General features: G+C 35.1%; 1 protein-coding gene across 1 annotated transcript in view; it reads left to right on the top strand.

The window, feature by feature from the left end:
- BMP5 (bone morphogenetic protein 5) overlaps window positions 1–15,729 on the top strand; it is a 113,939-nt gene that overhangs the window by 94,367 nt on the left and 3,843 nt on the right. Inside the window, exons 4-6 of the mRNA XM_077769072.1 lie at window positions 1,170–1,364; window positions 12,420–12,496; window positions 14,083–14,193. Coding sequence (XP_077625198.1) covers window positions 1,170–1,364; window positions 12,420–12,496; window positions 14,083–14,193 — 383 coding nt within the window. The remainder of the gene's footprint in view (window positions 1–1,169; window positions 1,365–12,419; window positions 12,497–14,082; window positions 14,194–15,729) is intronic.

The raw sequence follows: 15,729 nt of genomic DNA, 5'->3' as shown, positions 1-15,729 counted from the left end.
ATAGTTATATGCAACTTATATATATAATTATATAAATATATACATAATTTTCAGTGATTTTTAAATTAGAAGAGCATAACAAGAGTGAATTGTGAAAAGGGGAAAATAGTAACACCTAACTCCTAGAGTATCTGTAGAATCAAATGAAATATTACATGGAAAACGCTTCGAAAAACGCCCAGCACATACATTGCAAGTGTTCCAAATACATTTGGCATTACTGTAATTATTAGTATTAGTAGCCAGTGGGAGAGGGTCTCTACCAACATCTGCCTCTAGTCTCTAGGACACCTTCACTTGTAATGCATTCCCGTACAGGCTCTGGTTGCAATCACAATCATTCTCTGAAACACAACCAGACCAACAGCCTCAGAAGGGTCTGGGTTGCAGGCTGGTTTAGAGACAAAGGTGAGTCTCCAAACTCACCTGGAGTCTTGTCTCCTTTCTGAGAATCTCCAGGCTCAGTTAACAACTTGTGAAATCCTTTCAGTAAACATTCAGGTGAGTCAAAATTCAGAGAGGGAGGAACTCTTAAATTTCCATGATTACTTCAAAATAGTTTTGAGGTTTAGAAAGAACTGGAATTTAAAGCAAACCTCCGTCTCCAGCAGGGACTTGTAGAATGACCCGTGAAGAGTTTTTGGTGGAGCTGTAGCTTTGTAAAGTTTGCTGGGCACAGGCCAGAGGTGAAGGGGGAAGGCTATCAGCACTAATTAACACTTGAAAGGCTTGAAAAAGCTGGAGAAAGTAGAAACACCCAGCCAGCCATTCGGCTTTTATCACTTAGAGGAAAATTATAGGGCATTTAATGCAGAAGAGCCCATAGCTAATATTTTTGAAATTGTTACTTAATGTGGACATTTCCAGGCTGATGGTAGTCAAGCCTTTCCATTTAAAATATTGCTGACTTCCAGGTTTGAGAAGGATCAACTAGTGAAGGCAGCCTGAGGGTGTTCTGTGGTGATGAAGCAAAATGGAAAACCAAGCATGGATAATTGTCTGTAACAGCAAACTCTCAATGTTTATAAAAATCTGTGGCCTGCAAAGAAAACATTCTGATCATGTTTTAAAAAGTAATGTTACTTGTTCAAAGTACCCTCAGAATTCATTCACGGCAGGTAAACTTTAGCTCCTTCCCATAAACCAAGTGCTTGTGCCTTCCATTCTAGGTCGGAGTATCAATGTAAAATCTGCTGGTCTCGTGGGAAGACATGGACCTCAGTCAAAACAACCATTCATGGTGGCCTTCTTCAAGGCAAGTGAGGTACTTCTTCGATCTGTGAGAGCAGCTAACAAACGGAAAAATCAAAACCGCAATAAATCCAGCTCTCATCAGGACTCCTCCAGAATGTCCAGTGTTGGAGGTAAGATAAAACCAGAGCAGCAGTTGTGTGCAGAGAGTTATGGGGTCGTATGTTGCAAATCAAGTAGCCACAATAAATTTGCCCTCTGGATATACCTTGGTTTGGTCTATTAAATCATCCAACAATGTTTAGAACATCCTCAGAATGTTCGATCAGCAATGTATTTCAAAGTAAGTATGGCTTGCCTTTGTGTGTTGAAAGATCCAGTTCAAATTAAAATCAAGCTGACGGTAATAAAATTATGAAATGGCTACGTCAACAAAGTCTAGCTCAAACTGAACTGCACAACTTGCTGAGTTGACATCCCCCAGGGCCTCTCAAATACGGATGGGTAACCAGGTAAATTCAACAGAAAAGTATGTCTTTAGTACTTAAAGTGATACATGTGAATCATGAAGTTTACATTTTTTTTCTGAAAATAAAAGCAGGACAGATTATGTGGAAATTAAGATAATATTTACACTTCCATTAATTATCTCGATGCTATTATCTACATAATCTGCTTTAATTTTGTCTATGTAGGTACACACATATGTATACCATTTAATAACAAAATATTACAGATGCACTAATTATCCCAACGTACTCTCAAGTTAATCTATTAATTGATATAAAAGGAAGATAAAAGTACAGTCACTCAGAACGAATGGTTAACTGCCAAAATCTGAAGTTTTTGAATCATATTATTTACACCAATAAATACCTTGTTTGATCCAGGCTGCAAACAGATTTTCGTAAGCCATCTGTAGATGGAAATGATGGCTATTTTATTCCAGGAAATTTTCTTTATCTATAAAAACTGAATCTGTTTGAAGGGGAAACTTTACCCTAGAACATCCCAACTTAGTACACTAGGTTTGTTCATTTGAAAAGTATGTGTTCTCTGTTAATGGTCACCGTATGCAGTGTACTTGCCAGGCACAATGGATGAGCTGGTGAACAAAACAGACAAGATCCCTGCATATGGTACTCAAGCAAATTAGAATGCTTTACTCTTCCAAAAAGACATTGAGACAGCATTTGCCATTATTCCTGAAATCGTCATTTTTTTCCCTCAATCACTTGAACCTGACAAATCATACTGCATTGTTTTTATTACTCAAATGTGTGTGTGTTAAAGAATGATTATAAATAAATAATAATATGTTTTATTAATTTTTTTTGCACCTGGAATTCTCAACAAACATGCTAAGTTGGGCCACTGGAATCTTCTTAGGTCTATTTGACGTAACCAATAAGAGAAATGGGGAAAGATATCTTTATGAAATTACATTATACTAAATATAGAGCAATATTTTAAAAGAATTTTCCAACAACTAAGTTTAACCATATTTTTCACTTAAAAGTAAAACATGGTATTTATGCCTTGTTACAAAGCTATTTTATAAAGATCTTCACAAGATATTTAGTTTGGCAAAAATTATAACTGCTTCATATGAAAGATGGAGAAAAATAACTTTCTAAGACCTTTTCTTCCTTGTAAATACTAGCCTGTCAAAGCTGTATATTTTTCTTTTCATGTAGAATGGTTCTGAAATTGGTTGAAATGTTTTTAATTTGATGTAGCAGACTGCATTAAGAAAAAGGTTTGTTAACCATGGATAGAATAGTGAATAATTTTTGAGGAAGTCACAAAGGGAAAAGTGTGAGTCGCATACTTATTATTGGAGCTTGTAACGACTGTGGCAGAGGCGTTCCAAAGACTGAAATCATCAAAGTTCTTTTCCCTATTGGTGAACTCTATTTGTCTTCTCTTTCTGACCACAAGTAACAAATGTACTTCTATAACTAGAGATGAATAAAACACATGGAGCAGAAATCATGTAACTTTTCACCAGTTTCCTAACACCGTTTGGGGTACCAAATTATTCTAATATAGCCCAGTATTTTCTTTTCACAAAGTTTGTCATTGGCAGCCATTTCTGTGAAATATGTGGTAGATGTTTTGGAGCATGTTCATATTTTGATAATAAGAAAGAAAGTAGCTGGTTTGTGTCTATAAGACATAACCTTTCAATAGGTAGTAATCAAGCAGACAGGAAAAAGTCTCACAGGATTTGGCCTAACAGACAGGGGTTTAAGGAAAGAGAATGCTAATACAAACGCAAAATTTGACATTTAGTAGACTTGAAATGCCCGTGAAGTTTTAAAGTTATTAAAATATAAATAATAAATGCTGTAATAGCACTAAGCCTTTACAATAAATTAGTTTGAAGACTACACGGCTAAGAAAGACGCCAATCGGGGAAAGAGAGTTGTATTAGGTGTTTACCTGACTGCAATTTTTTCTCCAAAGCATATTGTGAAATGTCAAAAGTCTCTGTTAGTGCAGCAGAATTAAAACCCAGGTCATTCTTACTTTCCTTACCCAATTTCTTTTCTGTTTCAAAGATTCTTGCCTTCCAACTTCTCAGTGACTCTTTGTTCTTCTATAATCCTATGGAAGAGCCCAAAACATTGTCTAGCACAAAACAGGAATTAAGTAAATTAATGTGTCCACTGTATGGAAAAAACTAAATTCCTCTTTCAGGGGAATGTACACAGCACCACTGCACCCAGATTTTTTATAGAACCTGTCTCTCTTTGTTTCTCTTCAGATTTTTGTCAAGGAGGTTGGGCAGACACATTGTGGGCGATATTGCCTCATCATGAGGCAGCACAATGGATGTTTATTTGAATTTTGGATGTGGCAGAAAGAACTGGAAGTAATAGCTATTTTTTTAGTTAGCTTAAAGAGGCTCTATGTACGAGGTTGATAAGATCTTAAAGAATCTACTGAGAGCAAGATGCTCTTCTAAGGACTATAGCAGTGCTGAAAATAGAGTATAAAGAATTTGGAAGAACATAAAGACAAATAGCAAGTCCTGGTTCACTGCAGATCTTCTTGAAAAGTGTGCTTATTGTGTGCTGGATACTAGGGATTGTTGAAAGTGAATCCAGTCATTAGTGGCCCTACCTAAAATCATGGTGATTTCTTAGGCCAACTGGTTCTAAGCGTCATTAAAATGGAAACATTTTGTACGTATTCTCAAGTCTAATAGTCACTATCTTTTGCCCTATGTATACAATATGAACTCATGTCTCTTGGACAAACTGATGTTAATGAAAACCAAAAAAGGAATACTTAATTATAATTATTTTCCCAGAATGTTTTATATCATGTAATTAATACATATTTTCATCACTTAAAAATAATCAATAAATAAAACCAAAATTCTCTCTTCATCACCTAAATATTTTTGAGATAGGTTACTCTGATACACATATCAACATGGTACTTGTACTTGCAAATCTTTTCCTCATTATATACATCTCTTTTGGAGAATATATTTTTATTATGTGTTTTTAATTACATAAATGATACATCTTTTGTAGTTTCCTGGACTATTTTAGAGCAGTTTTAGGTTCACAACAAAATTGAGAGAAAGGTACAAAGATTTCCCACATACCGCTGCTCCACACATGCTTAGCCTCCCCCATTATCAACATTAGTCATCAGAATGGTGCCTTTCTTACCAAGGATGAATCACAAGGAAGAATCCATAATTGCCCAAAGTTCATAGTTTACATCAGGGTTAACTCTTGGTGTTGTACATTGTGTGGGTTTGGACAAATATATAAGGATATCTATCCATCATCATGCTCTCATACAGAGTACTTTCACTGCCCTCAAAATCCTCTTTCCTTTGGCTATTCATCCCTTCCTCCCTTAGCAACCACTGATCTCCTATTGTTCTCACAGTTTTGGCTTTTCCAGAATGTCATAGAGTTGGTTTTATGGATTTAAAAAAAAAAAAAAAAGATATGTCTCAGCTGTCTTTCCAATCGAGTGACCTCATTCTTTTTAACTGTTGCAATATAGACAACAGTACTTGTATCAGGGTTGATTTAGTCATGCCACCCTTAAACAGCATTTTGGTTGTTTCCAAATTGGGGCTCTCAAGATGAAGGTTACAGTGGAGACCCTGCAAGGCTGCACATGTGAGAATGTTTCTAATCCACTTGATTTATTTAATGATTAACACTGAGAGCTGTTATTTATTTGTGCCCTGAATCATGCAAAATTTTGAATATCCCTCCTAAAACAACAATTATTTGGTGCACATATTATCTATCTATATATTTATTTACCTATCATCCATTTACGATTTTATCATTTAATCCTGGGTCTGCCATTTACTATTTGTAAAATCTTGGACAAGATGCCACCTCTCCCTATCTCTGTTTCTTCATCTGTAAAGTGAGAATGTTAATAGTCTCTGCCCCTAGGATGAGATGACATGAGTTGTGAACATTAAATTAATTAAATGAACTAATGAATTAAACAAATAAATATTACCAAGGAACTGAGAATAGTGGTGCATGCTTATTTGGTACAAGCCATTATCATTGTTAATTCTTAAATGAGTTCATATGGTTTGGTGTTTCAGAGCTGGTACCTAAAGAGTTCAGACTCTTATATCAGAGAAAACTAGAAGCTCTCTCCATAAAAAGTACCAATACTCCTGGTCACTTAGTGGGACTTCATGGCCTTTGAGACTTCAGAAGCAAGAAGGAATTTAGAGGACTTAACTAATTTGGTCAGTCTAATTGAGCAATTAATTATATAAAATAAATTCATCAATAGACATTAATGCATTGTGTCTGTTGCCAAGTCTCTGTCTAAAGAGAATCCATAGAGAGAATATATCTGGGCATGATTTGTTGTAAAATAAATTTATTCATTATTAAATAAGCACCCATTGGGGTGCCTGGGTGGCTCAGTTGGTTGTGCATCTGACTTGGTCTCAGAGCATGATCTCATGGTTTGCGAGTTCATGACCCACGTCAGGGTCTCTGCTGTCATCACAGAGCCCATTTCAGATCCTCTGTCCCCCTCTCTGCCTCTCCCTCATTCACAGTCTCTCCCTCAAAAATAAATAAACATAAAAAAACAAATAAGTACCCATTGTGTGATAAGCACAGTATTAACTATATATTGATAAAAGATGGATAACTAAGGGTGTTGCTTCTTAAAAAGCACAAGCACTCCCACAGACAATAGAAAAGACACGAGCATTAGTAATTATTAGGAGGTCAATTCTATTAAAGTAGATACAAGGTAGTAGAATGGTAGGAAGGAGAAAGCACCTAAGTAGTACCAAGTATGGCTCAAAAGACTTCATGAGGGACTTATTTGAGAAAGAATAGATGTTTTTCAGAAATGGAAAGGTAGGTGAAGCCATTTCAGATGGATGTGCAGTTACAGAGCCATGAACCCATGTTAATATCTGGGCATGCAAGATGCCTTGTGGGAGAGGTGTGAGAAAAGCTAGAAAAGTATGCAGGAACTAAATTATAAAGAGTAGGGTATGTGATAGTTAGGAAATATGGTGTCTTCATCAGGAAATTGGAAAAGGAGTACCATAATCAGATATGCATTTTAAAAAGTTAAATTTGGCATCAGAGTGAAGGATGGGATGCCAAGGGAGGAAATCGAAAGCCCAGATAATGATTAGGAGGCTAGTCCAACACTCCAAGCAGTGAAGATTATAGACTGGAGAAAGGGGAAGTGGAAACCAAAGCATGTGGGGTGGGCCAGCGGTGGGTGGTGAGACAAGATTCTGGAGATGGGAGTGTCAAGAATAAGTGGAAGGTACAGGAAAAAGATATGGATATGAGCCCAAATTGATAGATGGAGCTTAGGACTTACCAGTGTCACAGATAATAAAGTAAAAGAAAAAAAAATGGAGTCTCCTGTGGCAGCATCAGTACTTTAAGTATAGGCAAGGAGAGAAAGCAATTCCATGAAAGAGATAGAAGACTTATGGTGAGAGATGGAGGAGGAGAGCCGGGAAGAACTGTTATCCTCGGTCAAAGTTACTGGAAGAGGATATTGAGGAAGTATGAGATAATCAAGAGAGGAAAGGGTTTCCAAAAGGTTATCTAGACTAGAAATGGGTCAGTTAATGGGCTTTGTGGATTAATGTAGTATAGGACATGAGGAAGAAAGAAAGAAAATCAAGAAACTTACTAAATGTTCTCACTTGGGCCACTAGGTGGTCTTGTTAACCAAAGTCATTATTGGAAGGGTAGCATCTTAAGAGTATAAGGTCAGAAGTAAAAATAGTAAGTAGGAGGTATTTAGGGAGCTTTTATGTAGAGATGTCTACAAACTCAGGTTTGTAGACAGTTTTTATGTCAATAAGTTCAAAGTTGAAGATATTAGTTGGATCATCCACATAAATGCTTTGGTAAGCAGAATTCAACAAACACAACAGATAGTTATTATTTTGTGGCATCTGTTCTGTGTCAGATATTTGTACATAGAAGAACATAGTTACTGCTACACAAATCAGTAACAGTAATTCTTAGTGGGTTGTGCATAAATTCAAGGGAGGGGTTTATTGGCTATAGAAGATGGTGATTAAGATAGAATGGCAGTAGCATTTTGGAAATCATGTATCTTTGAAGGGGATCGTTATGTGTTTGGAGTTTATCATGAATTTCTATACCCCTAGGGCCATATCAAGATTTACATGAGCAGATAGTCTATTTTAGTATTATTCCTGCTTCTTTACCTCTTATACCTTCATTCATTTGTCATTTCCATTTTCTAGAAGTTAGTGAAAACCCTGATGCTTAGGTGCTGACTTCCTTTATCTCTTTTTTTCTGCTGGGAACTAGGCATGAGAACGCTAAAACCTCTTTTGCTTTGAAGCAGAGTATCTCATAATATTTGACTGATTTAAGCTTTTGACATGTCTAATGTTACATCATATTTGGGTTTTTTTTCCTTTTTTCTTTTTTTATAAATATGTCTATACTTAACCCACCAAAGAAGCTCATACTAGATTTCAAAAGAAGAAAGAAAGAAAGAGAGAGAGAGAGAGACAGAGGGAAAGAAAAAATGAAAGAAAGAAAGAAAAAGAAAAAAACCCCATATTAGTATATGGAGTTGTCTGGATTTAATTTTTCTGGCCCACTTCACAGCTAAACTAACCTATGTCTATTTATTTGGATGTTTGTTTTTCAGAGACTACTGGGCAGACCATTGAAGTCCTATGTAGAGTTCAGGATTATTGATTTTTACTACTTTTAATCTCCATATATTGTTTTCACAACACTTTTCTAAGACAGAGTAACTCCTTAAAAGTCTAACTAAGAAAAAGATTAAATTTGTGCTTATTGTAGAAATTGATCATAAAGAAATTTGTATAAAGTATTCAGCAATATTTGTAATATTTTGGCACTGGTTTCCCAATATTATTACCATTATAGGACAAAACAAAGAAATGATGCATTTGTAACACCTGCATTGTGGTTGAGCAATGTTAGCATACTTTTCTAGCATGGTAGTGACACAAGAACATTCTAGTAATTTCTGGCAGAAGTCTTCAATTTTCAGCAAGTTAATCCACAATGGCATCATGTCCCTTTCAAAAAGCTGTCGATCAATAATTTTTAAAGATATAAATTTAATTTCCTTGCCCTTCCTCCGTTAGTTTATTCTGCCAACCATTTATATAAATCTAACTGTAGACTTTGCTGGTTTTGGTATAGCATTCACTTGACTCATCCATTAATTTTTATTTCTGACAGAATAAGCATATGGTCCTAATGCTTTATGAAATCAGACTCTTGGAACCAGATTCTGTTATAAATTTCATTGCTCGTTACCTTTATGTGATGTTATATTATATACATCACTTAGCCTGCATGAAAAGTTGCATAGATGGAACAGATCTATTTTGACTTTTAAGTTTTACTTTCTTTTTTTATAAACATGGAATTCATATAACCATATACATAGTTTATGGCTTTTCATATATGTCTATGCCTTTATGTATTATTGGCTACAATGTTTTTATTCATATTCAATGTTTTTAATTAAGACAAGGATGAATGAATAAATATCCTCATTATTGTCTAATGCAGGGGTTGGCAAAGTAAAGTCTCATGGCCTCTTTTTGTATGACCCAATTTCTAAGAATGGGTTTTATACATTTTTAAATGCTTAAAAAAGACTCAAAAGAAGGATAAAATTTTCTTTCACATAGAAATCATATAAAATTCAAATTTTAGCATCCAGAAATAAGGTTTTAATGGAATATAGCCTTGTCTATCCATTTACATTAGTATGTGGCTACTTTCACACTGTAGTGGCAAAGTTGTCATTGTGAAGGAAGACCCCATAAACTAAAATATTCACTATCTTTATAAGAAAAGGTGTTCTGACACCTGGTCTAATGCATGGGTGACTTTTTTTTCCTGAATCAAAAAAATTTATATAATCAAAATAACACCAGAATCAATTATTTCTTTGCCTTAAAAACTACACAGGGAACTTTTCCATTTCATGTTCTTGTATATACTGTTATAGCATGCTTGTCCATTGCCTGACCAAAATTGGTTCCTTGTGCAATTCTCACTAAGGGAGAAGTTTGCCCAAAGAATATTTCACATAAATTCTCTTTTCTCTATTTTCTGTCATTACCTGCATATTTAATTTGTTTTAATAAAGCTAACTGCACATCAGGAATAACTCTGATCTAGAAGTAAAAATGTCTGAGTTCAATATTTAATCATTATTTGGTTTTCTAGGCAGAAATTTTAAAGAAGTTTTTTTAATTTCTTAAGTTTATGTGTTTATTTTTAGAGAGACAGAGATAAGTGCACACAGGGGAGGGGTACAGAAAGAGGGAGAGAGAGAATCCCAAGAAACCATCATGCTGCCAGTACAGAGCCAGATGCAGGGCTCAAACTCACAAAACCGTGAGATCATGACCTGAGTCAAAACCAAGAGGACGCTTAAGAGACTGAGCCACCCAGGTGCCCCTCTAGGCAGATATTAAATAGACAACTGCATGAAGTAACTGTGAAAAGTGGATGGCAAGACCTGCTAAGACAGATTCCATGGATCTTTGAAATGTCTACATTGTCATTAGAGGTTGAGGATAATTAAACTGGAAGGTGACATCTTAAGAGAGACTACTCTGCATAGTAAACAACTACACGGATTTAACAGAGATGACTGTCAGAGTGAATGTAGCAGTTATTCCTAGAAGAAAAAAAATAGCTGTCATTTTTGAAAATAAGTTATTTTGCTGGCTCCCTTACCCTACATTTTTTCCTCTTTTATATTTCATATTGGAAATAATAAAAAATGGGTTGTTTTTATGAATGTTATGTGTATAAAGTATGACAAACTCTAAGGAAGGCAACATTGATTTTCTATAAAGTTGTGTTTCTTTGATGTTTTACTTTAGTCCAGATACAATATGGAGGCTCTCTATTTAACCTTAATTCTTTTTTTAAAAAAAAATGCTTGATTCGGGGAGCCTGGGTGGCTTAGTCGGTTAAGCGTCCGACTTTCGCTTAGGTCATGATCTCGCGGTTTGTGGGTTCGAGCCCCGCGTCGGGCTCTGTGCTGACTGCCTGCTCAGAGCCTGGAGCCTGTTTCAGAGTCTGTGACTCCCTCTCTCTCTGACCCTCCCCTGCTCACGCTGTCTCTCTCTCTCTCTCCTAGAAATAAATAAAAAAATTTAAAAAAATAAAAAAATGCTTGATTCTTTTAAGTAACTATAAAAAGTTGTTGGTCTTACAGATTATATTCTAAAATATGTAAAGGAAATAATATATTTCCTTTGCATCAAGTCATTTGTGGAACAGGTTGAGGAACTCATTTATATATCCCTCAAATATTTATTGAATATGTACTGTATGTCAGAAACGATTTCTGAAACATGTGATATATCGGTGAATCAAAGAGAACCAAACAAGATTTTTGACCCTATGGAGCTTATACTCTAGTGGGAGGATACAGACAAGAAACAGTGAATAAAAGGTACAGCATATTAAAATATTATAAGTGAAATGGGAAAAATAAGAGCAAAGTGAGGGGTATCAGGAATATCATGGTGGGAGTTGTGACCTTAAATAAGGTAGTTAGTGAAGGCTTCACAGACAAGATGATGCTTCAGTGAAAAGTTGAGGAAGCTATATATATATCCAAGTGAAAGATATTTCAGGTAGAGGGAGGACTGAGTATGAAGGCCCCTAAGATGGGTGGAAGCTGACCTGGGCAGAAAACAGCAAGGAGGTATCATGGCCAGAATGGAGTAAAGAAGTTTAATAGGAAATGAGTCAGTGAGGTGATGGAGTCAAATCATATAGGACCTTGTAAAACCACTGTAAGGATATTTCACTTTGTGATATGGGGAAACCAGAGTGAGTCTTTTTGCTGAATAGTGATAGAATTTGATTTACTTATTAGAAGGTCTACTTGACTGCTTTGTTGTAGAAGACCAAGATCAGAAGCAAGGAGAATTAGGAATGGGAATATTGCAGTAATTCAGGTGAAATCTGATGTGGCTTGAACCAGGACTAGTCATGGAGGTGGTAAGAGTAGGTGCGTTTTGCACCAATTTGAGAGTACGGTGTGTAGGATTTCTTGACAGATTGGATGTAAGAGTAAGGGGAAAAAGCAGAGAATATTTTCACTCTCTCTCTCTCTTTTTGCTGGGGAAGCTTCCATCAATAAAAACTGGAGGGGTCTACAGATTGGACAGGTTTTGGGGAGAAAATCTAAAGCTCAACTTTGAGTATTCCAAATTTAATATGTTTACTGAAATAAAATCAACTCAGTAAGATCCCAGTTGGTACTTTCCCAGTGTCTACCTCATGGAAGATGTTAAAAAAAAATTTATGAATATTTAATATATATAAGTATATGAAGTACCACTACAGTGTGAATTAATGAATAAGCATTCATTGAGCAGCTAGTACTCATTGAATGGAAGGCATCAGATTGTGCACCATAAAGCTGAGAGTCTAAATTCTTCTTAGAACCTCAGGAGGTAAATGGTGTTTTCTACATTTTACAGAAGAAGAAACTCAGGACAAGTTATTTGCCTCTAGTTCACATGATGAATTAAGTGGCTCTGGCTTTATGCTGCAAACTTATTTTACAACTTTAAATACAGCTTCTTTTTAACTTTATCAGTGATCTCACAAAAGAACTATTATGATACCCAATAAGCTGCCATTTGTTTAAAATCTGATTTTTACCTTCAGATTATAATACAAGTGAACAAAAGCAAGCCTGTAAGAAGCATGAACTCTATGTGAGTTTCCGGGATCTGGGATGGCAGGTAAGAATGGTCAGTCAACTAGGGTGCTTCTTTCCTGTTTTGTTATAAATCCAGAGTTACTTGTAATCTTTGTTAGTATTTTTTCTAATACGTTAACCAAGTATATTTTATATGACTATTCAGTATATGGGTTATCTACATCTTTTTTTATTTCTCCATTATCCTTTTGTCATTGAAACATCATTATTAGGGTTTACAGTAAAAAAAAACAACAACTATGCGGAAGAAGAAACATAATCCTATGATATTTAGAAAGTGAAAAAATGTTGTTGTTTAAATATCCCAAAGTTTTAATTTTATACCAATTTCAGATTAACTCAAGCAACAGCATATGCCCCCTTATGACCTCAACCTCCAGGGATAGGAGACAGAATCCTTGATTCTAATGTTATTATAAAATAGACATACAGAAAAAAAATTTTTTTCTTGAACTTAAAAAATCTTATTGCTATCTTTTACATATGTTTCACAAACAGGGTAAGTAAGAGAATTTAATCAAAATAGGGTTTGTTTTTTAATTGTTAAATTTTTTTTAAATTTATTTTTGAGGGAAAGACAGAGTATTAGTGAGGAAGGGGTGGAGAGAGAGAGGGAGACACAGAATCCAAAGCAGGCTCCAGGCTCTGAGCTGTCAGCATAGAGCACAATAGGGCTCAAAACCACAAATTGTGACATCATGACCTGAGCCAAAGTCAGATGCTTAAGCAACTGAGCCACCCAGGTGCCCCAACCAAAATAGTTTTTGATGGCTTTATGTATTGATAGTTTAAATTGAAGTTTTTAGGTTATATTATCTCATTACAATGGATTTGCAGAATCTGGATTATCTCATTGAAAAGCAATAATAAAATGTAAGCATTTAAAAATTTTATGATAAACCTTCAACATGATTCATTCTATAAGTTTACATTTGGACCAAGTTTTACTTCTTGGGGGAAAAATCAGGGCAGCCATTCCACATGCCAATTTTTTGGCTTCCTAAAAAATTTCATGTGCCTTTCTCAAGAATTTGCTGCAATTTGTTTCTTCTAAAGAGACTATAAAGTCAACACATGAATGGAAAGAAAAACAGAAAAAGGAACAAATATTAAAGCTTTAGGAGGTTGTCAGACTTCAGACTTCTAAAACCAGGAATGAGTTATTAAGGAGTAATGGGAATTATCTCAAATAAGTTTATTCTTCTTTTCCTTTCTGGTTCACTTGAACTTTCCAAAGTTCATCATTTCCTGTGTAAACAATATTTACAATGCTATTTAATGATTATGGTTTTATTCATGAATACATGAATTGATAATACTATGAATATCCTACATAGCAACCACTTGGGAAAAATTACAGAGGGCAATTTTTTGTGAAAATATTTATACTTATGTTGTAAACTTGAACTTAAAAATAAATCAAGGGCTTGAGGGAGGCTGTCTTGTTAGAATAATTGTTGGATGAAGAAGAGATATCTATCTAGACTAAATATGGGTATTCTTCAAGAATTACTTTATTTTTATTTTGGCAATTTCTTTTTTGCTCTTCCACCTCCTCCTCCTCTTCCTCCTCCTCCTCCTTTTTGTGTCTGTGTGTGTGTATTTTAGGACTGGATTATAGCACCAGAAGGATATGCTGCATTTTATTGTGATGGAGAATGTTCCTTTCCACTCAATGCCCACATGAATGCCACCAACCATGCCATCGTTCAGACTCTGGTATGCTTTGTTTTTGTAGAATTGAAAATGGTTTATGATCCTAGCATGATATAAAAGTTATTTTAAAGGGAAGCATCCTTTTGTAGCTACAAATGTATGATTTTTTTTTCTTTTCAAACATCTTTGGTACTTTTTAGAGCCAAAGTAACAATTGTGGATACAGTCAGGACATTTGGGCTTGTTTGAAGAACAATGCTGATTCCAGAATAGGGAAGGATTCGGCTAGGAAAATTGGAGTAACCACATGAAGTGGTCACTCTGCACTGATTTCTTCACTATGCAATATGACTAACCACACAGGTTCCCAGGGGCCATTTCTAACCTAGCAATTCATTAGTAATCATTGCAAAAACATTGAATAATATAGCCTTACTGAATTTCATCTGAGGGCTTTTACTCTAACTATTTAAGAATGTTCCACAACCTATTTTCATATTATGAAAGTTCTTCATGTAGAATATAAGTAGAAGACTCATTTCTATTTCTTGATATATATATATATATATATTTATATATAATCTTTAAAGTGGATTTAATCTTCCCCCCACCCCCTTCCTCACTCAGGAATTTAGCAGTGATTTAATCTCTAATAACCTGGGCTTATTTTTGTGAAAACAATAATAAAATGTAGGTTTCACGCTGTCTGAATGGTTCTACTCTATCTAGTGAGCTCATGAAACATCTTGAGACTCTGACTTACCTGCCTTATGGTGTGTGACTTACTGACTTGGCAGTGGGACAGTCTCTGGAACACTAAGTGAGATGCTCCAAGAAGATGCAATAGACTATACGATATAATTCCAAATTAATGTTTGGTTTAATATGAACATTATAACTGTATGTCATCAGAATAGAGGGAAGAGAACAATATTTTGAGATTTAAGATTTAATAACAGAAGTGGTTATTTGGTAGATGGCAGTAGGTGAGCAGTAGCTGTAAGAAAAAAAATCTTGTCTTTGTGGGTGAGTCTCGCTTATGACCAATAAGAAACATATCTATTGGAGTTTGTGAGCTGACTCTTCAGAAGATTTTTGGTTTTTTTTTCAGAATTCATTTAACATTTAAAGCTGATGAAAAGACTATCCCAGTTTTCTTCTGAATAAGGAAGGGTATATATAAACTGGCAGATTAATCCTTGAATGACTTGGTATTTTCTGGTCTCTTCACTGACATCGTAGGTATTAGAGAATATTTAGACACCAAAGGCATACATCTATGGAAACTAGAGCATGGATATTGTCAAAAACTTTGAAAATAATTTAGAGTAAAACAAAAAGACAAAAACAAACAATAAACAACAACAACAGCAACAAACCAGAGAGATCAAACAAATGTGTATTTTGAAAGGCCATCACTTAAAAACTTCTTTTTACTCTTGACCAATGAGATTGCCTACTTCTGTGCCAAATGCGAAGTAAAGAGTAAATTCCTGGGAGAATTTTAAGATTTGTTATGCTTTCATCTTTGTTTTTTGTAAATAGAAGCACTTCTTAAAACAGGAGATCGTTTCTGGGGAATGCAGAGCTCTTCAAGGA

The sequence above is a fragment of the Crocuta crocuta genome, unplaced genomic scaffold (assembly GCF_008692635.1).
Source record: "Crocuta crocuta isolate KB4526 unplaced genomic scaffold, BGI_CrCroc_1.0 scaffold205, whole genome shotgun sequence".
In the NCBI taxonomy this organism is placed as follows: Eukaryota; Metazoa; Chordata; class Mammalia; order Carnivora; family Hyaenidae; genus Crocuta; species Crocuta crocuta.
This window is presented reverse-complemented; position numbering and strand designations above follow the sequence as displayed.